Genomic DNA, 26,835 nt, shown 5'->3' on the forward strand with positions numbered 1-26,835 from the left:
TTTAAATCTTGCCTACAGTTGCAGCAATAAACCTGGAGTTCAAACTCAGGCTCTCAAACTCCCACTGGGTATCTTTTCCACTGTACACTGATAGAATTTCATGATAATTATACAGTTGGCTCTCCATGTCTGTGGGTTCTATGTCCGTGGATTCAACTGACTGCAGGTCAAAAATATTTGAAAAAAAATCCAGAAAGTTCTAAAATGCAAAACTTGAATTTGCCACACAGCAGCAACTAGTTACATAGCATTTATATTGTATTTCTAGCTATTGACACAGCATTTACATTTTATCAGGTAGTACAAGTAATCTAGAGATGACCTACAGTATACGGGAGGATGAGAGTACGTTAGATGCAAATACCATTATGCCATTTTATATAAGGGACTTGAGAATCCGCAGATTTTGGTATCTGCGGGGGTTCCTTAACCAATCCCCCACGGATACCAAGGGACAACTGTGATTTCTAGTGCACAAAGTAGCTGAGGGAAACACACGGAGGACGGGTCATCCCAGGTCTTACTGGGGGATTTGGGGACCGGGGTGGTCAGCCATTTCCGCCATATGGAGGCAGATGACCTCCTGTGAAATGTTAGAGTTGGCAGTTCTGGTCCATGTGGCGGCTCACCCAAGCCCCCAGCTCCATGCTGCTACCTCTTTGCTACATCAGTCTTGAGAAGAAATGCTCTTTCATCTCCTTGCTCCCCTGTGGTGGGAAAGCTGTCTCTGCCTTCTGTAAGGCCAAGCTCGGCCGCTTTCTTCTACACATGCCATCTCAATACCACCCACGGTCACGTTTGGCTCCTGTATGGTTCCTCTAGTTAGGGAGCTGGAGCAGTAGTTGGGAAGGGTGGCTCTGGGTCAGACAGACCTGAGTTTGAATTCTGGTTTTATATTTATTAGCTGTGTGATATTAGTAAAGTGACCTACCTTCTCTGAGTTTTCATCACCTCATCTGTAAAAACAAGAATGTGGTATCATCTACCTCCTCATGGGCTATCATGTGAATGAAATGAAATAATACTTTATAAGTGCTCATAGTAATATTTGGCCCAAAATAAGCACTCAGTAAACGTTAACAATGTCCACCATCATAATCATTGTCATCACCATCATCGTCATCATTAGTAGTAGTGGGGAAAGAAAACACTAAATATCTGGGGACAAGATACTATCCTTGAGGTCCCTCAACCCCCTGCCAAACTCAATCTCATCCACAACTGAAACCCAATTATGTAACACCTTCCTCCCTGTTTGTCTGTAAGCTCCTGGAAGAAGGAATATGTCTGCCTTTCTCACTGATGAATTCCCAGTTCACCAGGCAAAGTGACTTGCATGTAATGGTGTTCTTTAAAAAGTCACTGAATGAATGAATGAGTGAGTGAAATGACTTCTCAGGAAATAAACAATGTTGGTACCCACTTATTACACACACTTAAAGGCAAAGTCCCTGTGTCTATGCTAAAAGAAGCAGAGATCAGGGCTCGTGGGACTATGAATACAGCTAAGAATATGCAAATGAGTAGGTAGAGATGGGCCTCAGAGGGCATCTAGTCCACTTCCCATAAAAGGCCAGAATCTCCTCTACAACATCCCCAACAGAAGCCCATCCAGCTGGTTCCTGCTTGAATAATACCCAGTGATAGGGAAGAGTGTATTAGGAACCGCCTACCCTGCTTGTTCTTGGTGTTTGCTCCTTCAGCCTGGACGACCCCCTGTCCCCGCCCCTCCCCATGCCTTCCCACAGGACAGGTTCTAACAGCCAAATGAACATCAGACATGAACCAAGCATGTCTGTGTGCCTTCCATTGCACTGGGCTCATACCAGAAGCACTAAGAGGCATGCGGTTTTACTTTTGTCCTGGAAGCAACTTGGCTTTGTCTTCCAGCTCAATTGGAACACGTAAATAAATTTTTAAAAGGATGCCAGAGAAAAATCTTGTGTGAAAAAAGTAATGCAAGCCCCATAAACTTCCACCCCAATTGCCAGAGCCTGGCGGTCAGAGGCTCGAGAGGCCCCCGGAGGCTGCAGGTTTCTGGGAAGGATCATGACAGTGCATCCACGCAGCCAGTAGTCCTATGAAGAGTGTGCCTTTGCGCTGGCTTGAAGAATCCCAAAGAACCAGAGTTGAAGGGTCCCCAGGGGCTTGTCTCACCCAACCCCTCCCGCATTTTGTAAAAGAGGCACTTAAGACCCAGAGAAGGGACATAACCTGTTTGAAGTCGCTCGGAAGTTGAACAGGAGAGCTGGGCTGGGATTTGGAGCAATTGTTTGTTCTGTTCTTTGCGGCTTCTTTTACCCCACTGCTGCCTCTCAGTTTCCTCTGTGTGTGTGTGTGTAAGAGAAAGAAACATATAGAAACAGGAGATAGAGAGAGGTTGATAAGCACTCCCTCCCCACTCCCCCTGCCCCTCTCAGAGTCACCCCTCACTGATGGAGTCCATCCCAGTGTCCTCTTCTCCCTCCCACACAGCCTTCCCTCTCTCCCTCGGCTTCACCTCACTCTTCTGTAGCAGTGAGAACACACGGCTTACTTTAGGATCACCAGAGCTTACACTGCAGAGAGCTTCTGGAAGGGAAGAGGAAATGGATGGGTAGAAAATCAAGTCCCAGACCCCAAAGGATGCTCACTTCCTACGAGGTCCAAGCATCCCATCAGGCAAGGGCAAGGCTGAGTATATGTTACTCTTTGCAGTCACATCCCATGCTCTAGAATAATCCATTCTAGAGAATTGAGAGTTTCTGCATCCGTCCAAGAGAGGTGAGATTATATTTTACAAGAGAGGAAAAGGATGTCTAAGTTGCTGAAGAAAGTTTTCCAAGGTCATGTGGCTAAAACTGGAATTTGAACTCAAACCTCTCTAATTCCAAAGATTAGGTTTGTTGACCATTGGGCAACACTGCCCAAATCAAAGAAACCTTGGTGACTCTCAGGCCTGGTATTATAACTGAGAAAGCTCAGAAATAAACTCTTTTTCTTCTGAAACTGCCTGGGTTTGAATTTTCGCTCAGTCACCTACTAGCCGTGTGACCTTGGGCAAGTCATCTCACCTCTCTGTACCTCAGTTTCCTCATCTGTAGGTGGGAATATTAATGCATACCTCACAAGATAAAGTGAGTTAATTTACATCAAGTTTTACAACAGTGAGTGCAGCAGAAGCCTGGGGTCTCATCCCAACTCTGCCACTGACTCATTATCCTTTGCAAAAAAAAAATTCTATTTTTTTGAGGGTCTCAATTTGTTCCAGATTTGTTCAAGGGTTTTCAAAAGGACTAAATAATCAAAAGGACGTTTCCAGATGTGCAATTTACGGTTCTGGTTTCCCTGCCTCTCTCTGTGGTCCAGAGGTGCCAAAACAAAATTCTCGAAGCACATTGGCTCCCTTCACTCTAAGGGAGAAGCCACTCCATTCATCTCAAGCACTGGGTGTTTGCATCCTTTGCCCTTGCCAGCCATGCACACCTTGGCTGATTTGGAAAGGCCCTTTCCATGCTCAGTCAGTGGGTTATTTCAGATATACAAGCCAGCAGCTGCAATTGCTCTTCCAGAGCATGGAACCCCCTTGCCACTACCAGCTCAGAAGCAGGAGGGACAGACCCCTTAAGTATCTATTTTGGCAGGAGATTAGGGTAATATGTAACTAGAAAGGTTCAGTCCTCACTTCCTTACTTGTCCCTTTCTTTAAGACAGAAAAGCAAACAGACTCTAGAGTACTCTAGGTGAGTACTTATTATGTACCAGGCAGTGTCCTAAGAATTTGATAACGACTAATGCAGTTAATCCCTATGAGATAGCTGCTATAATGATTCTTATTTTGCAGTAAAGGATGCCAAGGCACAGAAAGGTTGAGTAGCTTGCCTGCAGTCACACAGCTAGGTGGTGGCAGAGCTGAGATTTGAATCCAGGTTGATGTGTACACACATTTCCTCTGATTCACCGCCCTCTGTCACTCTGGTTCAGAATCTCCGAGCATGTGTGCTTTCCAATTAGAGAGTTCTTCCCTGCACTCTTCACCCAGCCAAAGCCTCCTCTTCTTTCAGCTTCCCTGCTTCCACTGGGAGCCTTCCCTGAGTTCCAGGTTCAGGTTTGGTTCTACCTACTTTGCTCTACAGTTATGTGGGTAATATGGACCTTTCTCACTAAACCTTAAGTAACTTGAAAACAAGGACCAAACCTATCTTATTCTCTGCTGCATCCCTTTGTCCAGTATGTACTTGGCAATGTTAGATCCTCACAGGTGAATGAGTGAATGAATGAATGAATAGCAAGAATATTCCTTTCCCCATTCCTAGTAGGTTTCAAATTTATCATACGTTTGGACTTTCATTCATTCTTCACCAAGCATTCATTGGGTGCCTGCTCTATGGAGCCCCTGAGAATGTTTAAGCTGGCATTTCATCAAAGGTGGGCTTGCTATAGTCTTTGCCTGAGCCTCACTGGACAGGAAGGTTTGGATCAGGTGAAAGGAAGGTATTGCTGGTTTCAAGTCTGTCAGGAACTCCAGCCATACAAGCCCACCCCACCCCTACCCTCTGGCTCTTGTTCTGAAGTGGCCGTGGCCAGGTGTTACCCATGACTGCAGCCAATTAGAAGAGAGTTAAGATGAAGGGAGGTTCTGAAAGACCAACCAACCCCGGGCCAGATACTGCACTTCTTTCTTCATGCATTGACAGCCCAATCTGGGGGCCCCTGACCTTCTGCCACAAAATGCCAGCATGTTATCCTAAACCCACAGACTGAGAGAATTTGGTTTGTGAGATCCCAACTACCTTTTAAAATAATCTGTCAGCAGTGGACTTGTGTTCGGGGGATAGGTCTGTTTGCGTGTTTGCTGATATCCAAGCGTACAGGTACCTGCCTCCCTGGTTTCAAATGTACTTGGCTAAGAGTTAACACTAGTGGTTTTTTCCCAAATCGAATGGTGTTTTAGCTGCTTTAGGCACAGCTGCAATGTCTTATTGACTTGGCAGGAACCAGATAAGCCTATGTTATGAGGGATTATATAGGGTAAGGACGCATTCAAGTTTCGGTCGGTTAAAGTGGCTAGAATAGGAAAATCTGAAGACCTTATGCAGAGACATGGTTATTTGAGGACACAACAAAGTCCTCACCCCAGGAATATTCCATGAATTCGTGTACATCCATATTCATGCGCACGCACCTGTGTGATCACAGAATTGTAGATCAAAGCTGGAAAAGCCCTTAAGAGAGAAATCGACTGGCTCAGAAGTTTCCAAACTTTTTCGTTTAAAGCTCTAGTTTCAAACGGAATCTTGGGGAGAACCCCAGTATGTAAAACAGATAAAAAGCAGAGCTGCTTTGGTGGAAGAGGGAGGGTGGGAATCCAGAATGTCATCCTTCTGCCCTCCCACTAATTCAACTTGGTAGCCTCTGAAATGCCTACAGCCTGGGACAACAGTTTGAAAGATCATTGATCTAGCCAATGCCCTCATTTTGCAGATCAATAATCTAGTGCCTGGAGAAGGTGAGAACACTACCCTAGGGTAGACAGCTCATGAAGTTCAAAGACAGGACAGAACTTATGCGGTTGTCCCTAAAATTATTCTCCTGACACTACTTATTTATGACCCAGTTCAGAATATACTACACACACAGAAACAGTCAATAACAAGACCTCTTTGGTCCACAAGATGAAAGCTGAGAGACTGACAGGTGACAGGATGGAAACTTACAAGAAAACCATGAAAAGGGTGAGTGAAGACATTCGTTGTATATGTTTCACCCCTTGGTGTCAATTAAGCAGTCAGCCTGCTCCAGGTACTGGGCTGTGGATACCGTGGGGACCGAGGTTCCTGCTCTCTAGGGTCACACGGTCTTCTAGGTCTAAAGGAGCTGAGAAGCAAGGCTGCAGTCAGAGAGAAAGCTGGGAAAGACCCCAAGAGAGAGAGAAATAAAGAGCTTTGTGGTTCACATCCCAATGACCAGCATCCATTAAAGGAGCTGAAGACTAACACCTGGGTCTCCTAGAAACCTGCTAATTCCTTCTTAGTATAAAGATGCAGGCCATTGCAAGGGCTTCATTGCAGGACAGAAGATAAATGAATCAGACTGATGGGACTAACGTTGAGGGGGCAGAATGTACAATGGCTAGAAAAGAAGCCCAGAGTCTTGTCACTTGCTATGACTATGGTCTCTGCCCCTCACTTTCTATGTTATGTTAGGCAGAAGCTACTCCATTCATTTAAGACTCAGTTTTCTAATTTGCAATGTGGGAATGATAAAAGTACCTGCTTCACAGGACTGTCACCGGGATTAAATGAGATCATACAAATAAAGCTCTCAGCACAGTGTCTACTACTACACAGTACAGGTCTGATACACGTTAGGCACGGTGGTTATTATTGTCACTATTATTTTAGCCAAAGTCTGCATCCCATGACTTCTGTCCATTGGTTGGTGCTGGCCTGCCTTCCAGAACCTTAGAGAACAAATCTTCTACCTCTTTCCCACGACAGCCCTTCTGGGATTCAAATACATCCTTCACTTCCCTTCTTAGTCTTCCATTATTTTCAGGTTGAACATCCCCACTTTTTTCAAGCATTTCTAATGGAACCAGACTTTTCAAACTGTACTTCCCTATAACTATCCTCTCTATGGAGCTGTCATCTAAGAATTTATCTGACAATTTGGGGAAACTTGCCACATTCAACTTGTGCCATTCAGAGTATAAAGTGCAAGTTCTTCAATTTGTTCTAACTTACCTCTTCTAGATCTCAAGGGGAGGAGATGGAGGGAGCGCTCTCTCCGGCATCCCAGGTCTTGTTAAAAAACCTTCTCCTTGGCCCCTTAACGGTGTCCGCCCAAGCAGGACGATGAGGGCTGAATAGCTTGTATGTGACCCCTGGAAAGAACCCCAGAGAAAAAGGAAATCTGGCTTTGAAGATAAAGCTTTTTATCCTTTGAAAGCCGCGTTCCTATACACCTGCCTCCTGTTGGCTCAGGTGTCTTGCCTGACCCAGTGCCTGGTTTCAAAGCAGTTGTAACAACACCTAACCTCTTTTGACCCAGTGATAATGATGATGGTGAATGTGATGATAATAATAATAACATTCATAATCACTGATGATTATAATAACATTCATTAAGCACTTACTATGTGCCAGACACAGCTCTAAGTGCTTTATGTATTTTTTTTTTTAAATCTTGCTCCAGTTCTATGATGTAGGTGCTATTATATCCACATTTTGAAGACCAGAGAGCTAAGACTCAGAGAGGTTAAATAACCAGTAAGCACACATAATCAGGTTCTTTTGTTTCCAGGCACACATGATAATTAACAGTCATAATGATAACTCAGAGCTTCCTCATGATCCTCAAAGCGTTTTCTAAATCTTTACAGCAACGTGAAAGCATGTCTAATGTAATTATACTGTTAAACATCTCTTTAGGATATTATAATTATTTGAAAAGGCTTTTCATTCTAATCCTTCGAAAATTATCATTGAGATATGAGAGATGGAATGACTATATTAACCAGTTTAATTAATTGAGCACTTTTTCCCCCAGTCATTCTATTTAAATGACTGGTCAGCATTGCATTGCCTTCTACGATGAGTACATAGGGAATACATATCCTAATCCCAGCTACCCCTCTAGTCAGCCTACAACTCGAGGCCACTAGTCTCCTCTCTGGACAACGACGGGTTTGATCTGATCGCCAGCATCTTTGCTTCAGGCGTCCGTAAACCTAAACTATGGCCCATGGGTCAAATCCAACTGCTACCTGATTTTGTTTGGCTCATGAGCTAAGAATGGTTTTACATTTTTTAATTATTAGAAAAATGAAAAGTGATACTTCATGACGTGTGAAAATTATGTGAAATTCAAGTCTCAGTGGACACAGCCATGCTCATTCATTTTCTACTGTCTAGGACGGCTTTCGTGCCGTAATAGCAACACTGAATAGTTACGACAGAAACCACATGGCCCACCAGCCTAAAAAATTCACAGTATGACCCTTTATCAAGAAAAATTTGCTGACTCCTGGTATAAATGTGGGGTAGGTGGGCACTAACAGACTTCGTATAAATCAGAGGCTTGAGAAACATCTAACCAATCTCTAACCACCATCATGGTGTCAAGGAGAGAAACCTACTGTGCTCTCCCACAGACGTTGCTTTAAGACAGAAAGCTGTATTGGAAGGCCTCTCTTTGGCAGAGCGAGACACCTGTTCCAGGCTATTAACTGTCAGCCACACTGTCTGAGCTTCTCTGTCCCTCTGTCTGGGGCAATATGGAAATGCCATCCTAAAGCTAGCCTCCTACGTTCCTCCACTGGCAAAGCAGTGTAACACAGACAAAGAAGACAGATTTGATGGCTGGACCACAGCTGGATTCCTTGCTTGCTGGGTGACCTCAAGGGAGTTTCCAAAGGTCTCTGAACCACAGCTCCTCTCACATAAAATTGGGACAGATACTCACTCACTTATGAAAATGAGCACCCGGTGCCTACTGTGCATATTCACCTCTCAGGGTTGTTGGGGGGGATTAAATAGGATTACGTATATAAAGCATTTAATAGAATGTCTGGCTCAGGATAAGAGCTTGGGAAATGTTTAATAAATCCAAGGGTGACTCTCGACTGATTATTTCATTTTTCAGTTTTAAATGACAACTTCATAATTCTCAAAAGGCTGTATAGATGAAGTTACATAATGCATAAGAAGTGACAGCTTTGCCATTGTTGTCATTTCTGTTATCCTGAGGAGCAATGCTTCCGAAGCTGCATTTCAGTAGAGCATTTAACAGCGCCAGTGTTCTTTAATTCCAGGCCAAGAGACAACCAACTAGGCAGGGCTCCCTTAACAGACCCTATCAGTCAACCAATGCCATGACTTCTCTTCCCTGTTCTGCCACTGCCACTCCCTCCCACACTTTCCAGGGACTTAACAGATGAGTTTGACCCAACAACATATATCAAAATTACCTGAGAATCTATTTTTATTTTTTAACAATACTAAAAAGAAAACATATTCACGTGGTAAAAAAGAAAAAAATTATTCCCTCATTTTGTGTCTTTTACCTAACAGCACAGATAGGAGCTTATTTTATCATTCTTTGTCCCTTCCTTCTCAGGGGAGCTAAGGAGTTCAGTTAGAGGTCCCATCAGTTTGATTAGATATACCTTGAGATTTGGTTCCAGTAACCTTGTAGTCAGACACTCTGGTGATGGAGTTGAGTGGCATTTATGTTTGAATAAACTCTGCCATTTCCTATGGCCCCCATTACATTGATGTGGGCAGTCAATACAAAATGCCCGGGAGCTTGTTACAGATTTTCAAGTGACAGAATTTGATTGCAGGAGGTTGCTTTCATTTTATTCTCTCAATAGTTACTTTATGAACAAGATGTTCTTTTTAAGATCTCTAAAAATTACGGGAAGTCTCTCAACTGTGCATTAGCTTTTAACCAGGGGTAGGATGGTTGTACTCTTAGGTAGCAGAACGTCTTTGAATGCCTATTGGGTACGAGAACATAATTCTGATTTCATCTGTACTAAAAGCTTGCTAGAAACTGTGCAATTCAGTAGACCCCTGTGAATGTCTGTAAACTGTAGCTATGGGAAAAGTTAATCATAAAATATATTTCCAACATGAGCTTCTCTTTTCAAACAATTAAAATCATCCACCGGCATTTACTGCCTGGTGATCACACTTCCCCTTAGCTAATAAGCATTCTTGCTTGAGGAAAGTCTTTGGCTTTTATTCATTCACCCAACAAATATGTATTGAGCACCTACTCTGTGCCAGGCATTGTTCTAGGTTCTAGTATACATCCGTGAACAAGACAGAAAAGGTCCCTGCCCTCATGGAGCTGACATTCCAACCCAAGGAGAGAGGACAAGGGAATAAATGAGCAAACGAGATCATCTCAAATGGGGATAAACAGAACCCTGAGAAGGAACTGACTGGACTGGGTGTTGGGGGTGACTTGACTGGGTTCTACTAGAAATAGGTCTTAAGACAGCAATTCAAGTACAAGCAGCTTCTTTGGATGTGAATCCCAGAAACAACAGCAGGGAATCAGGGATGTGAAGTAGGGAAGGGACAGCAGGCATCTGATAAAAGTGCATAACCAAGACAGTTACCCCTCGGGGCTACGGAGCTCCATCCTTTAGGGAAGCTCTAGACCTGGGTGTAGAGCATGCCTCAGGGTTACCCCACCCAGGGAAGAGGATTCTGGAGTATTTATCTACGAACTCCCCATCTGTCAATGGTTGAGAGCTGCTCTGGGTGAATGAAATCCCCGATACGTCTGGCTTACCCTGCACGCAGGTTAAGTCATAGGTATTTGTAGTTAGTATATAAAGCGGAATATCAGTGTCTAAGGGCTGGGGGAGTGGAAATCAGCAGGGCATGAATAGCATCCACCACAGGGCAAGAATTGAATCTTACATAAGGGGTCAGGAAAGAGCTGTCTGAAGACAGTGCATTTTAGCTGAGATCCAAAAATACGGGCAGGAGTCAGCCAGGGAAAGCTCACTTCCAGGCAGAGAGAACAGCTAGGCAAGGGCTCGGGGCGGAACTGAGCTTCGTGTGTTTATAAAATAGAAATAATAAAGAACCGCAGAACTTTAGAGGCATGGGGCGGGTGGGATGTCTTTGAGTCATGAAGTCACTGATGACTAGATCTTTTAGGTAAGGAAACTGGATCAAGTCAGTGAGAAATGAAGAGACCCGGGCAGAGCTGGGGCCAGCGCTCCGGGCTCTCAGCTGCCAGTCCTTGGCTCTCCCCAACCTCAATCCACCAAACTGCTTCCCCTGCTCGTTCCCCCATTTCACCCCCAGGGGTCTGGCAGTTTCTCCAAGCTGTGGAGCTCAGACAGCAATGACTTTATGATCCCTGCTCAAATTCCTGCAGTGGGCCGCCAATTATACCTTAAAAAGAAACCCAGGGGATCACAACGCTTTATGTGATCCAGCCCTGGGCTGCCGACTGCATTTCCCGCCCTCTCTCTCACTCACTCACCGTGCTACAGTCACACCAGCCTTCTAACGTTTTCTGGAACATGCCAAACATCCTCCGACCTCTGAGCCAGAATGCTCTCCCCCAGATTTCCCCAGAGCTCACTCACACGGCTTCACTTCACTCAGGTCCCTGTGCTGACACCACCATCTCAGGGAGGCTCAAACGGATCGTGACTCCAGGGCGTGGCACTGCCCTCCCCTCCCCAACCTCCTTCCCCACTTCATCTTCCTTCAGAGGACTCACAGCTACAGCAGAGTGTGCTCTGCTGGACTGTGCTCTAGACGCTGTGCTACATATTTACTTTTCTTTAACTTAAGTACAGTTGATGTATAATACTCCATGTTATAGGTGTACAATACAGTGATTCACAACTTTTAAAGGTTATACTCCATTTATAGGTCTTATAAAATATTTGCTCTGTTCCCCGTGTTGTACAATATATCCTTGCAGCTTATTTTATACCTAACAGTTTGTTTGTTTATGGTCTCTGTTTCCCACTAGAAAGTAAGCTTTGTAAGAGAAGGAAGTTGTTTCTCTCACTATTAGAAGAGTACACTGTAGGTTCTCAGATATGTTCGTTGAACGACAAGTGCGCAAGTGAGCGAAGACCTACAGAAGACCTCAGTTCTGGTCCCCTCTCTGCTACTAAATCAATGAATGACTCTGTGAAGACGATTCTCCCACTCTGGTCTCAATTTCTTTATCTGACAAATAAACATATAATTTCTACCTTATAAAGCCATAAAGTGAAATGCGGCCGTAGATCTGGAAGTATTGTACACTATGGAATATATTATAGAAATACAAGGTTTCCTTTCTAAATTGAAGGCTTCCTGAGTTTCAATGAACTTTACCAAATGGGGAGGAAAGTTTTTCCCAATAAAAAATGCTTTGCAGATATGAAAACTGATCAGGACTCACTGGCTAGAGAAGACCTCGGCTGCGGCCCAGGAAAGAGCACAGGGGGAGGGGTAATCAGCATGCAGCCTCTTCTAGACACGCTGGTGACACTGGGGAGCCCTCAGGCGCCTGCCCCCAACGGACTTCAGATTCCTCTCCTCTCACAAGGGTGGAGAGTGGTGATGGTAGAGGAAAAACCTCCCCCTTTTTTGTTTTTCATTCTATTGCATATCTGTGTCGTCACAGTAATCTCAGCCACCATTTACTGATCACGTGGATCATCGCACTGCTTTTTCTCCCCCGCCTCCTAACCTCCATTATTCGTACGAGAAAACATCAGGGAACTTGGTCCAAGGTAGTAACTCACAGCTGGGAGCAGCAGAGCCCAACCTTCAACCCAGGCATGGCTGGCTCCTGAGCAAGGGCTCTTAACCACTGTGCTAACTCTGTGCACAAACTAAGTGACAACAGAATTCAGAAGGGAGGGAGACACAACTGTCTCTCCATTAAGTCGGTTTCACCTTAAGTAGGAACTGGGTGGAAAAGGCTGTGATTCTGTAACATGGTTAAATGGATGGACCCAGGCAACACATTCTGACTTCTTTCCCTTTCTCTCCACCCAGGGTTTCATGGACATTGACTTAAACAAATTCAAGGAGAGTGGAGCAAACGTAACAGGTTTCCAGTTGGTGAACTACACAGACACCATCCCGGCCAGGATCATGCAGCAGTGGAAAAACAGTGATGCTCGGGACCACACCCGGGTGGACTGGAAGAGACCTAAGGTAAGAGGATGGGCGGCAGGCAGCAAAGGACCAACCTGGTCCCTGTGCCTGCCCTAGATTCCTAGATAGTGTTAGCCTTTCGATAAGGACAGACTTCCTAAGAGGAACAAGTTAAAAAGTGTATCCATAAAGACTGAGGGTATGGACAATCCAGAATGACAATGGTTTTAACAAGCTAAATATTTTGATTTTCTTTCATATAAACAGAATTCAGGAGTCAGCAACCCAGGGCTTGTGTAATGGCTTCACAATCATCAAACACTGAGGCTTGTTCTATCTTCTTGTTCTGCTATCCTCAGCATATGGCTGCTACCTTATAGCCCCAAATGGCTGCAGAGGCTCCAACAATTACCTCACTATTCTACCCAGCAGGAAGGGAAAAGGAAAATAAAAACCCAAACTGCTTCCTATAAGAAGTCTTTCCAGAAGTCACACACAGATCTTCCCTTTACATGCTATTGGCCACATCTTAGAAACCCACCCCGGCTACCTACGGGGGAAGCTGGAAAATGATGTCTCTACTCTGGGCAGGACCACCATGTTGCACAGCTCCAGGGAGATGCATTTATTTCTTCATGGATTGAGCCGCCTAGATTTGTGCAAGGAGCTGGCCCTTTTTCTAATCAGCCACATACCTAGCTAAAAATCAAGGAAATTTAACTAAGCAATAACCAGCACATCTCCTTCTCAGAGAGTCTACTACCTATTATCACGCAGACTACCTGTCTCTCACTCCCCAGCAAGGCAGCTTTAAATCCTGCAGCCAACATCTATATTGTTTGCTATTTGATAATGGCTTAGAATAAGGATAGGGGATAATTTTTCTTTCCCACATCAAATCCAACAGTTTGGCAATGGCTGTGTGAAACACTGTGCTAAGAAGGATTCTGAGGCTAAATTTGTTTATCCAGGGCAAACTGTGGATCCTTGGCAACTTTCTCTTGCCACTTGTCAATTTCTTTTTGCGAATGGCAGGCCACTTAAGCGAGATGCTTCTCATCCCACTTTTGCTCAAACTGAGTTAGCAATTCAGAAATAAAAACTTATTTCAATATGAGCTTAAGCAAGAAAAATCACAAATGTGCTTTAAAGCAATGAGCAAACCACACAGCAGTTAATTCATTAATATGCGAAAAGCCCACCCAATTTCCAAAAGATTGGAGCTGATTATAAAAATAACAAAATATAAGGTATACACTTTTAAAATAGCAAGAGAATCAAAGTTAAGAACTGGAAAAATACATATACGTTCATTCTACAACTCCACTGTGAACTCAGAATGTGCCAGAGAACATGCTAGACATCGAGGACAAAGTAATGAGGACAGACATGAGTTCCAGCGCCAGGAAATGTTGTTCTGGATTGTTATCCCGCTTTTGTTTCAACATTTTCACCCGCTTTCAGGCGAGAGGGGGATAAAATTGAGGGTTAGCATGAAGAAGCACAAGGGGAAAGTTTGCAGAATGTAAACCTGCCACTTGAGTGAACCACATGTGGAAATAATTTAGAGTTGACCCTTCTTGGATTATTCTTTTACTGTCACCAGGGATGGTGGAGTAAACTGTTCCTCTTGGCCCCCAACTGATGACTATACCACAGAGAGCACCAAGTGGTTTTCCATGGACTGTATCAGACAGATACAGATGTGTTGTATTTAGTCTATGCATTCTTTTTCCAGTTGAACCAACATTTTCAAATGGCAAGATGGAACACAAAATTCTAAAGTTCTCTTCTAACATCGCAACCTGCAGTAATACTGAACTCACAATCCAGGAGGGCAATATTGGCTAGAGAGGTGGAGCGGCAGCCCCCATCTAAGAGGCAGGCACTTCCCGGCTCACGGCTGCTCCCCTCCTCCCCCCACTCCCCATCCCTGGCCGACTGCAGGCATCCTCACCACCGGGAAGCTCGTTCCCAGATACAGCTCCCACCTGCCTCCCTGTCAGCGAGCTCTGACACCTAACTGTCTCTGTTCCTCCCACTAGTACACCTCTGCGCTCACCTACGACGGGGTGAAGGTGATGGCTGAGGCTTTCCAGAGCCTGCGGAGGCAGAGAATCGATATCTCTCGCCGGGGGAATGCTGGGGACTGCCTGGCTAACCCAGCTGTGCCCTGGGGCCAGGGCATCGACATCCAGAGAGCTCTGCAGCAGGTGAGGCTGGCAATGGCTGCCCCATCTTACGGGAGCCTCACAGGGGATTTCAGCATCAGTTTCAGGTGGGACGTAGCTATTTAAAAGAAAAGGGAGAGCACGCCTAAGTTTGGACTGCCGCTGCATTGTGTCTGTGGCTCTTGGCGTACATGGAAGGTCACGCAGAAATTTGAAAAACGAAACAAAAAAACGCAATAGTATGGAATAGTCATTCCTGACAGCACAAAAGCTCTATTTTCTGCTTAGCATTTATGTTAAAAAGGGGAAGCCAGTGATTCTGTATTTGACAAGGGGACGTGAGATATACAAGGATGAAACTGAAGCATTTTAGCAGTCTCTTGGAGACTCCCCCTCCTGCCCTGATTTTCTGGATTTCTTCATTACCTTTGTTTTCTGTGCACATGTCATGCTGGGACCCTGAAAATGTTTCTCAGGACTTCTGATTCTATTTTCTTGCTTCTCAGCATTGCAATCATCAATTTTGTTCGCGCTTAACAACAGGTAAAGAACGGGGATAGAAAATGGTCAGGCCCTTCCAGTCAGCTGGCTATGCAGAGGATTCTGAGGCTGAATCCAGACTCAACACGGGGGGAGTATAAATACTCAATTCGTGATACGTCTGCTGTGGAAGCAGGATGAGACAGACGTACACATGAGCCATGTACTTCACATTCCTGGTTTAGAAGTTTCTGGGGATTTGCCCAGTTTTATCACTCTCTGCACTCCTAGAAGTCTCTAGAAGTTTCTAGAAGCACCTCAAGCCCAGGCTGTGGTCCTCCAACTCCTGACGGATAGCACCACAGGATGCCTCTCGTGCCTCCTGAGAGAGGCTGTGTTTCCAAAGGGGACTGGGCAAAGAGGGCAGTGCTCACTGCAAAGGAATGTCCAAGTATCTGACACAGTGGCAAGCCAGCAGCAGCAAGATATTTTGGTACAAATGCCTCTCAGGACCTGCCCTCCCCATCCAAGAGTTGCCTAGATAAGGCCAGCTCTACTTTCAAGACTCCATTCAACAGAAGATGAATTTGGACTCCCAGGGAAGGAGAGATGCGTTTCTGAATGACGCAGAAATGTAGAGCAAAATGTACAACTATTCCCATTTGTTTTCCAACCACACGTGCACAGCTCTAACAATTTTCACAACCTGGAGAAAGAGACAAGACAGGAATATCACAGGCTGTTCTTCAGCTTGGATGAACTGCCTGCACATGGAATGTGGATTATACTTCTGTCCTTTGGAATGAAGTGAAGCAGCTGCCCTGTGACCACACGCGAATGGGTCCACCCGCAGCCCTTTCTGCCCTCCCCGTCTCTGCGCAGGGTGGCCCCGAATCGCTAGGCAGCAAGAGCAGACACCCACCAGCTTCAGAATGATCGCCAAAGGTGCTGTGCCCGCCTTCTGGCTTATTTAAAATGCTCTTCCAGACCCCACAGTCGAGACAGATTCTGTTTGCAATGTGAAGCTAGTTTCAGAAGGTCCCACGGACTTGCCCTCAGCCTCACAACCCTTCTAGCTCCCTTGCCTCTCCCATCTTAAGGGCATCCCTGAAAGGATATCCTGATGCCATCATGACAGTGATGAAGCCTGGAGACGACGTGGGTGGCAGGAAGGGCACTGAATCAGGAGAGCTGGGGTCCAGGTCCCGCTGGGCCCTTGAGTCTCTGGGTGACCTTGAAATACTCATTCATATCTCCTACACCCTTCCCTTTCCTCATCCACGACAATGAGGCGGTTAGAGAGACAATTCTTGGGTCTCAACTGGCTTAAGAACTCTAAGGATCTAATTTATTTTTTCTTATGCTCTAACCCATGTCTTTCTGGTTGTAACATGCTCAGGCTTCTGCTTCTGCCTTCAGTGGGGTTGAGAGGAGGCAGCTGCCTTAGCCAAAAAAATAATAGTCTCTATACTGTCTTGAGTCAAGACATGTGTGTGCCAGTCAGCTGCTCCTGAGAGCCTACTACGTGCTGTGGTCTGGGACCAAGCTCTGGGGACAACGAGAAGTCAAGACCTGCCCTCAAGAAACTCCCTTCAGTCTCTGTTGGGTGTGGACGTAGGGCAGGGAGAACTAGGCACAAAACAGACACAAAAATAAAACCAACATTCTGATCTAAAAATCAGCTGTTCAAACTGATTACTTTCAAATCTTTGTTAATCACCTAGAATCACAAACATGTATTGCTGAAAGAGACCTGAAAAATTACGACTCCCATTTTCCCTTACATTATAGATGAAGCAGCTGACCTAGAGTAGGCAGTGACTCAGCCGGGGTCACACAGCAGCTTAGCAGCACAGGCTGGACCAGACACCCATCCAGGGTTCTTCTTCCTGTCCCACAACTGTCCTGTGGCCCCAGGGGCCTTTGCTTGTACGCACTGAGCTCCAGGGCCTTACACACACAGTCATGGCCACTGTCCAACCATCTCACCCTCAAGACCCATCTCTTGAAAAAGCCATGCCCCTAGGAAGGAGCAGTGTGCACCTACAGTAGATTGGGTAAATCCCAATGACATTTGGTCCTTGGAATCCAAGGATGGGGGCTCGAGTCTCTTCTGCCCTGCCCACTGGCCTTCAGGTCCCACATGGGGAGGGACCTGTGGGTCAGCTTGTGGTAGAGCTGGGATGTCTGTGAGTTAGGCCAAGAGGAATTAGCACATTATTCTAAAAATAATGGTAATACCAGCTATGATATGTCCAGGGCTCACTATGTACAAGGTTCTGAACGTATTTTACATGTTTGATCTCACTGAATCCTCAATATAACCCTCTGAGGTAGCTGGTTTTATTAACTGCGCTTTATAAATGCAGAAACTGAGCTACAGAGATTTTTTTAATTTCCCAAAATTATACAGTTAGTGATAAAAGTGGGACTCCAACCCCCATCTCCTTGCTACCTCACCCTGTCTCCATAACTGCTCTGCTCTGAAGCCTTGAAGGCCCAGCCCAGCAGGTGAGACACAAGCCATGGGCCAGCCAGCACCAGCACATGGCCTTGAGTAATATCTACATGCCCCCGCTCCCCCACACCCCACTATAGTTTCCCCGGTGGCAGAGTGAAGACAACCAGCCTGCCTGCTCCCTGCCTGACATCCAAGGAGCCATTCAGAATATTAATGAGCCCACATCCTGGAATTCCTCAGCGCTCCAGGAAGGAAGAGGCATGAGGGCGCCCAAAAGTTGGCTTCTCGCTGGCAGAAAAGATCCAGCTCCCCAAGTCAGGCTGATAGCATTTGGGGGGTCATAGGCCCTTTGAGGATATGATGGGAAACAAAGCTTTGTACTCTTATTTCCAGAAAATGCATACACATATATTTTTGCACGACCAGGAGTCAGGTGGACCACAGACACTCTGAGAAGCCCAGCTAAGGACCTCAGGTGAAGAATCGCTGCCCTAAATAAGGATCAGCCCTCTTGCCTTTGTGTTTGCAATCTGTCAGTCAATGACCACGCACACTGGAAGTGAAGGTGTACGTGGCACATTGCTAGATGAGGTTGGGGCAAGCTGGGCAATAGGGGTGTAAGACACAGTCCATACCTTTCAGGACTCAAGACCCAGTGTAGAAGGAAAGACAAGCTCCTGAGAAATAATAGCCACAAAGGTATAGATTAAGGGCTAAATAACACAGCCAGGCTCGTGGTGCTATGGACTGTCAGAAAAGAATGCCATGACTGAGGAATCTGGACATTACCAGGCTTCCCGTAGGAACAAAACTGGGGCTTTCAATACGGTGACCATATAATTTATCATCCAGACTTAAGAGTGAATGGGAGAGCTATTACCAATTATCCCAGAACAAGACATGTAAACTGAAATGATCCCAAGCTAACTGGGATGGGTGGTCATTCATGCCTTAAAGGAAGGGTGAATTTGAACAAAGAGTGATTTGGGTTTTGGAGGGTCTGGGTGAGGGAGTAAATGATACCCAGCAGAAGGCTAGAGTGAGGGTACAAGTGAGGACTTGTGGGCATCGTGCTTGGCTGTTAGCGCGTAGGAAGAGAAGAGCTGGGTTCACACCATGACTCCACCAGGTGCTATCTGGGGGATCCTGGATTAATTGCTCCATTTTTCTGGCATTAATTTCCTCATCTCTTAAATGGACATAATCCTCTTAGCACTGCCTCCCTCACTGGCTTGTCACAAGGCTCAAAAATATATTTTTCAAAAAAGGGATAATACACAAGCTTCTTTGAACCTCAGGGCAACTGCATGAGATAGAGCAGGATTCTTCTTCCCATTGTTCAGGTGGGCAAGTGGAAGCTCAGAGGGGTCCTGAGACTTAACTTGGCTAGTATAACCAGAATGTGGTCTACTGGCATCTAGCCCACAGGCTCTGACTTCCCACACCCAGTGAGCATGCAGGAGGAGAGGCCAAGAGAACAGATCCACCTCACGGCAGCCACGAAAAGGCTGAAGAAGCCTCGGGCCCACAGCATCTCCGCTGCCCCCCCGCCCTGCCCCGGGGATGGGGTTGGAGGAGTCATCAGGGTCGATGGCTCAAGTAGTAGAAACACTAACCAGCAAACGGCGGGCACCAAGCAAGAAAGAAAATCTATGCTTCAGCATCTCATGGGTGGCAGACTCTGGGCTGGCAACCAATGCCATTCACAGGAAATGCAAGGTGAATTCTCCACCTTTCACGGGGGGAGTCAGCAGGTGCCGGGACAGTGCTGGGAGGTCCAGGAGGCAGGAGCTAAGGGGGAGCTCCAGGTTTCCCTCAGTCTGATCCCTGTCACCCCAGCGTGGGGGTAGGGGGTGGGAGTGGGGAATGAGCGCTCAGGGGCTCAGTCCTGATGGATAGGATGGCAGTTTCCACATGTGCCCATAGCATATATTTCTGAGAAGCTTATTCCTCTGACTATGAGTCCAGACTGCCCTCATACATGGTTTGGGGCTAGTCCATTCTCTTGACCTCTCCTTGCTCTGCCATCATGGAACAGTAATTCTGGCACGTCTTCCTTCCCACTCTAATTTATCTCAGGATGTGTAAGTCTTGGCTTCTCCAACTAGACGGTCAGAGCCTTCAGCTGCTCCGGGCCTCTCCTGATGTACTGTGAATCCTGAACCCAAGTGCCGTAGCTCTGAGTCTCAGTAATCCTATCTATAACATCAGCAAAATAACTTCTGCTTTTGCTACTCACTGGGTTTCTGGGAACATCGAATAAGCAGCATCTTGTGAAAACATTGTGGCAACACAAGGGGCCCTCGGGTCACAAAACTTTCCTGCTGCTGATTTTTTTGGAAACTGAGAAAGACATGTAAAAATGACAGTGAAAAGACCCTCGTTTCTGCTGAAAGAATCCCCTGTCGTGAGACCACAGCGTATCAGACCCAAGGCTTCCATGTTAAATCTTCTTCTTTGCCACACTGCGTACCCACTGTACACAGCACAGTAGTAGTAGTAATCATTACCTTCAACATCATCATCACCATCACCATCACTTAGATAACAGACACTATTCATTGAACATTTATGTCCCAGACAATATGCTAAGCACTTCAGTTCTTTGAGGAGGAAACCAACAACAGATAGGCACAGTGACTTGTACATGGCCACATAGTTAGGAATTAACAGAGTGCAGCCTGGGGTAGGCCCAACTGGAATAGAGGAGAGCAGTAGTAGGCCTGGAGAACACATGCTCTATACATCTCTGTGTCACCCCTCAGAGCCTAGGACAGTAGCACTGTCCTCTGTTTGAGAGGCCACTTGGTATATTAAGTGAAGAAACCAGAATATGTCAGAAGCTCTGGATGTCAGGCCTGCCTTGGACACTTGTAAGTCCTAAGTCTTGAGCAAATCACTTTACCTTCCGGAGTTTAGGATCTTCTGAAAGTGAAGATCCTAATCTCTCTCTAACTGACCTATATCAGGGGGCTGCTATGAATGGAGATGAAGTAATATATGTGAAAATGCTTCATAAACACTTGTAAAATGCTGGTAGTATTAATAACACAATTTGTAATAATAAAAATAATAGGGCTTCCCTGGTGGCGCAGTGGTTGAGAGTCCACCTGCCAATGCAGGGGACACGGGTTCGTGCCCCGGTCCGGGAAGATCCCACATGCCGCGGAGCAGCTGGGCCCGTGAGCCATGGCCGCTGGGCCTGCGCATCCGGAGCCTGTGCTCCGCAACGGGAGAGGCCACAACAGTGAGAGGCCCACGTACCGCAAAAAAAACAAACAAACAAAAAATAATAGCTGGCCTTTGTTGAATACTCACCATGGGGCAAGCATTGATCAAAAAATATCTCATTTAATCTGTAAACCAACCTTAAGACATAATTAAACCTAATGGGTCTCATAAAACAAATGAGGAAACTGAGTCATAGAGACATTATGCAATTTGCTGTATGAATATGACATAATGATAATTAGTATGACACTTGATACCAGCACCAAAAATAGATGCCCATTTGAGTCATTAATGACACTTCTTTCTGTTTCTGCAAACCATCTGCACATCTATCCCAGTCTGTTTTTCCAAATGAGTCACATAAGTTGGTACACAGCAATGAATGGGAAGCTAAAGATGGGCAAGAGACGACCAAGGTGAGAAGGTGAAGCTTCTGATGGATTTGAATTGCTCTCTTCTTATTCTTTGTAGCAGGATTGGTACTTTGCTTCCTCCTTGAAAAGCAAAACCAGCCTAGACTTTTCCAGAGCAAGAATTTCTCCAGATTTCATCTCAGAGAGTGAAGAGCTTGTTATATAATTTGTTCAGTGCTGTGGGCCTGTTGTAACCTCCCCACTGAGACTTCAAACCAGGAGGTGATGGGAGGGTCAGCCTGAGAGGAGACATATACACACACACATTTTCTTTCTTTCTTTCCTTCTTCCTTTCTTCCTTCCTTCTTTCTTTCTTTCCTTCCTTCCTTTCTTCTTTCTCTCTTTCTCCCTCCCACCCCCACATCTCAAATACACACACACACCAGCTATTCTTGTATTCTGAAGGCAGAGGGACTGGTCATTCACTGTCAGAAAATGGTAACACCCTGTGAGGCTTCCTTTTAAGCTGCCTGAGGAAGGGGGAAATAAATGATGCTGGGTTAAAGGGCCGGGTTCATATTGGTTACAGGCACAGGCTCATGTCACTGGCCTTAGGCCAGACTGATCTGAGGACACATGGTGGACCATCATTGGAGAATGTGATTTCTTATACTCAAGCTGATGATACACAGCTAGACTCATCCCCAGTTCGAGGGTGGATACATTTTACTGGTCACCTCCAGAGCAGCAGGCTTGGTTCCAAAAGCCTTGGATCCCCCATGTTGACTACTTGGCCTTTAAAGTGAACTTGGAGATAGGAAGCCATGGAAGTTTAATCTGTCTCATTTGTGGAGAAGTTCCACGCAGCGTATTTGGGGGCTTCCAATACGCATCTTGATTCCACCAGCTGAGACCTGTTGAAAGGCTCTGGTCTTACAAAGGATTTCCTCAGGTGCTTTAAAGTTTGCACAGCACTTTCACATTTGCTGTGTCATTTAAGGTAGATGGGGCAGGAAGTTTGAGACTTAGAGAGGCAAATTGCCCAAAGTCACTTGCTGTTCAAAGGAAAGTTGGGGTAAAATCCAGGTCTCCCAATTCTAGGTCTTTAGGCTCCCAAGTACTGTAATCCCTGGACTCACAAAGGAACTAAGAAGCCATATTGAGGCACAGCCCAAGGCATCACAAGGCCAGCTCCTGGTCCTGGGTCTTCTCCTGACTCACCAGGGATGGCACACCAGCCTCTTCCTTTGCAGGTCTCCTTCAGTTTCTACATCTGAAGGTGTGCACCTGAGGAGCGGTCTTTCTCACAGTGGTAGTCCTGATGGGGGTGTTTGACTGAGGATGGCACAGAGATTTCCTATTAGGATCTACTTGGATCCACTGTTACTGTTTGCCTAAAGCAATGGGTGAAAAAGTTTTCAGAATGAATTTCAGTCTAGTAGGCAAGAGCACTGTACTCTTAACACTGATGACTGCTACAGGCAAAGGAGTAGAGAGGTGTTTAGTACTGATGCTACTCCAAGACCTCATCCCATGTAATTTCCTCAGGTTCTGGACTTTCACTTCAGCAGAAAAAGCAAACCGATGAACAAACATGAAGCGCAACTTCAGGGTTCACTGGTCACCACCTGGCTTTCTTTTCCAGGTGCGGTTTGAAGGCTTGACAGGAAACGTGCAATTTAATGAGAAAGGACGCCGGACCAACTACACCCTCCATGTGATCGAAATGAAGCACGACGGCATCCGAAAGGTAAAGGTCCCTTTCCTTCAGTTCCTCAGGGAGGATAGGGCTGAGCAGAGGCTCAGGCCAGAGCTGAGGGCCTTGCAAGCCCACTTTCCTGGACTGGATCTCTTAGAAGAGATGCAGGCAATGAGGATGCTAGCCTCAGCTCTGCCACTAACCAGCTGGGACTTTGGGCAAGTCAGTTCCTTCCTCTGCGAATCGAGGAGATTAAATGGAGATTAAAAAAATCTCTAGCTTTGTCTTGGGGTGCTTGTGAAGATCCAAGGGATGGGAAATTACTGTGAAAATGTAAAGTAATAGATGTGTATAAAATGCCCCTGCTGCTCCTATAGGATTCCAAAGTAAGAACTTGAGAATGATGATTTATTGAGGAAGTGAACCATCTTCTCCTGATCCACACTTGGTCGTATCCCCTCTACTTGCCACATAGAAGTATAAGTGAAACTTAGTTTGTGTATATGTATGTAATGTATAATATGTATGCATATTAAACATTTTGGAACAACATTCAAATCCTTGGAGAAAACATTCAGAATTCTACCACACTCTGTGTGCTCTGGCCTCTGCCAATTTCTCTGACCTTGACCCTTGACACTCACTTCCTTCCTCCTTCCACTCCAGTCATTCTGATCAACTTTCACTTCCAGGAATACACTATGTTCTTTCTCACCTCCCAGCCTTCAAACGTGTTCCCTCTGCCTAGGACTCCCCCTACCCCATCCCCTTCTTTTGCCTGGCCAATTCCTCCTCAGCCTTCAACACTCAGAGAAAATGCTACTCCTTCCCTAGGCTCCCTTGTTATGACTCATGGCAGCCTCTATTTTACCGTCCATGGCCTTCATCGCATTCCTAGTTCCTTGGGGTGGCACAGCGTAATGGGTAAGAGGCATTGCACACATGGTATAAAGCTACTAGGGTGTCATGGATCAGAGTATTAGCTCTGGAATCCTGGGACTCAATCCTGGCATCACCACTTACCAGCCTGTGATTCTGGACAAATAAATCAGGTTCTTTGTGCCTTAAGTGGGGGGCACCATAACAATGCCAATCTCATAGGCTCACTGAGAGGATTAAACGATCTAACGGGTGCAGAAGTTCTGAGGGCTGTGCCTGGCACATTGAAGACTGGGTCTTCATCTCTCAAACTAGATGCTCTCTAGGCCTGTGCTGTCAAATACAGTTGCCACTAGCCATGGATGGCCATTTAACTTTCATTCTAAATAATTTCAAAGCCCCTCAGTTGCACTCGCCACATGTCAAGTGCTCAGTAGCCACAGGTGGCTAGTGGCTGCCACACTAGACAGCACAGATGTACTCAACAGATCATTTCCATCATCCCAGCAAGTTCTACACAACAGCTCCGCTCATGCTTTCTATTCCCAGCCTGTGGAGGTCCATGATGCTCTGGGTGGTTTGGTGAGATACACTGGCAGAACGGTTATAAGCTCAGGCTTTGGAGACAGACACGACCCGAATTAAGTCTCTGCCTTACCCTTTACTAGGCACGTGACCTTGAACAACTCAGCCTCCTTGGACCTCAGTTACATCATCTCCAAATGGGGAATAATGCCCTTTACCTCACAGGGTCGCCATCAGCACTGAGTGAAACAATGTCTGCTACCCACTTGCCTGTATCAAGGGATTCCCAAAAGTAGCCCCTGGAACGGAGTGGACATTCAGCCCATGTTTTGTTTGTTTGTTTCAACTGCCTTCTTTAGGCCACAGGGATTTTTATGTCAGCCTTGATTTTGAGTGAGTCAGGCTGTGCAAGCCCATGGAATGGATAAATCAGCAAACAGAAATTACAGAGTAACCTTAAAATCCACAAGCAAATCGTTGTGCTTTATTTTTCAGATCCTGGGGCTGTTTTTCAACTTACTTTCCAATGACTAAATCCTTTCCTAGAATGTGGGCTTAAGCATCCTTTGTTTACGGGGAATCTGACTTGAGGACAAGGAATTCCTCCACACCTGCGGCTTCAGGCCTTTTACTCAGTCAGCCTCCTAACAAAGTAATTTCTCAGATTCACGGTGACCTCGTTGTGCTGGTTTCAGTGAGCAGTGCCTGGCCTTACCTGATGTAGGTAATAGAGGGGCTTCTGCTGCTTGACCGGGGGCCTCGAGGACTCTCCCCTGATCTTTAAGCACGTATCATGGCCACCGATCTGCCAACACACCCTCTAGCTATCTGGGTCCATTCTGACATCCTACTGAAATGTGTGTGCTCTACACATCCATCCATCCAATGCTTAGGATCTTCAAATGCCAGGATGGGCACTGGCTCCACTCAAGCTAAATCCTTGGGAAATCCCATTCAGAGACTCCACTTCACCGTGGGGTGCTGATTTAGGGACCGCTATCCAAATAAAATACCTTGTCAAATTCAAGTAGGATCACAAATTCTGGTAACAGGCTGCCAAGAGAGAAGTGTAGGAAAATTCTCGAAGGTCTTTCGTGAAGGGACCATCATTGTTGATTTAACCATCTCTGCCCATCACTACTGGTCCTGTAGCTAATTTTGGACTTGAAATGGCCAAGTCTCACTTCAGCTTGATATGTATCCCCCTGCCAGGCCCCAAGTTTGTCATCCCCAGTTCTGACCCAAGTATAACTGGAAAGGAAAGACCGGGCAGGGAAGAAAGTGACACAAGGTCCTACTGACGTCAGTGCACAGCTCTCCAGTCCAGATGTCCTTTGGAAGTCTTTTCTTTAAATCCTTGCCACCCAACTTTGGACATACTGAGACCTGGTGTAGCTCTAAGACAGAGCTTCAATCCAACCACTTCTCTCCATTTCCACTGCTGACCCCGGAGCCCAAGCCACCTTCCACACCTGCCTGACTCACTCAGGAGCCTCCTTACCAGTCACTAGTCCTGCTGGCCACGTTCTTGCCCCTCTAGAAGGCCATTTTCCCAACACAGGAGCCAGGATGATCGTTTTCAAATATACATCAGGCTATATTGCTTCTCTCTGCCTAAAGCTTTTGACTGGCTTCCTACTGCAGGTGAAATGTAACTTCTTGTCTTGACCTCAGAACCCCAGACGCTGCACCCCTCTGACATCAGCCCTTGCTCCTCCTTCTCTGGCTCATAACTCCACAGCTACCCTATAGCATCCTTCTGCTCCTTTACCCGACATTCTCAATCACTGTAGTTTCATATGCGGTGTCTCTCCTCGTCACTCAAGTCTGGCCCAGGCAAAGTCACCTTGGAGAGGCCATCCCTGACCAAGCCATCTAAAGTGACCCCCATCCACCCAGCACAATCCCACTGTCCCAATGTTTCACAGTGCTTACCCCTTCTGATATATTCTTGTTGGTTTACTGATCTCTCCTGAGGTTGGTAAACTTCAGCCTGCAGGCCAAATTCAGCCAAATGCCTGTTTTTGTACAGCCCATGAGCTAAAGACTTTTACATTTTGAAATAAATCAAAAGAGGACTACTTCATGATATGTGAAAATTATATGAGATTACAATTTCAGGGTCCATAAATAGAGTTTTGTGGGTTTTTTGGAATACAGCCAAACTCATTTGTTTAGGTATCGTCTATAGCTGCGTCCGCACGGTGACAGCAGAGATAAGTAGTTGCTACAGAGATTGCATGACCTGCAAAGCCTACAATATTTGCAGTCTGGCTCTTTAAAGTTTGATGACCCCTGGTCTGGATATATATTGTCTTTCTTCCCCTCTTCTTCACCTCCTTGCCCCTAAAATGTCAGCTCTCTTAACACGGGGACATGGTTCTGTTATTTACTGTATCCTCAGTGCCCACAATATATT

General features: G+C 45.8%; 1 protein-coding gene across 6 annotated transcripts in view; it reads left to right on the top strand.

The window, feature by feature from the left end:
* Positions 1-26,835, top strand: part of GRIA1 (glutamate ionotropic receptor AMPA type subunit 1) — a 322,415-nt gene that overhangs the window by 185,161 nt on the left and 110,419 nt on the right. For 4 of the 6 annotated variants that reach the window (XM_060296515.1, XM_060296516.1, XM_030834183.2 and 1 more), the window contains exons 6-8: positions 12,516-12,677; positions 14,663-14,830; positions 22,959-23,063. In XM_060296515.1, the coding sequence (XP_060152498.1) occupies positions 12,516-12,677; positions 14,663-14,830; positions 22,959-23,063 (435 nt within the window). The remainder of the gene's footprint in view (positions 1-12,515; positions 12,678-14,662; positions 14,831-22,958; positions 23,064-26,835) is intronic. The other 2 variants (XM_030834185.2, XM_070045213.1) reach the window with 1 other exon arrangement.

Source organism: Globicephala melas, chromosome 3, assembly GCF_963455315.2.
Source record: "Globicephala melas chromosome 3, mGloMel1.2, whole genome shotgun sequence".
Taxonomy (NCBI): Eukaryota; Metazoa; Chordata; class Mammalia; order Artiodactyla; family Delphinidae; genus Globicephala; species Globicephala melas.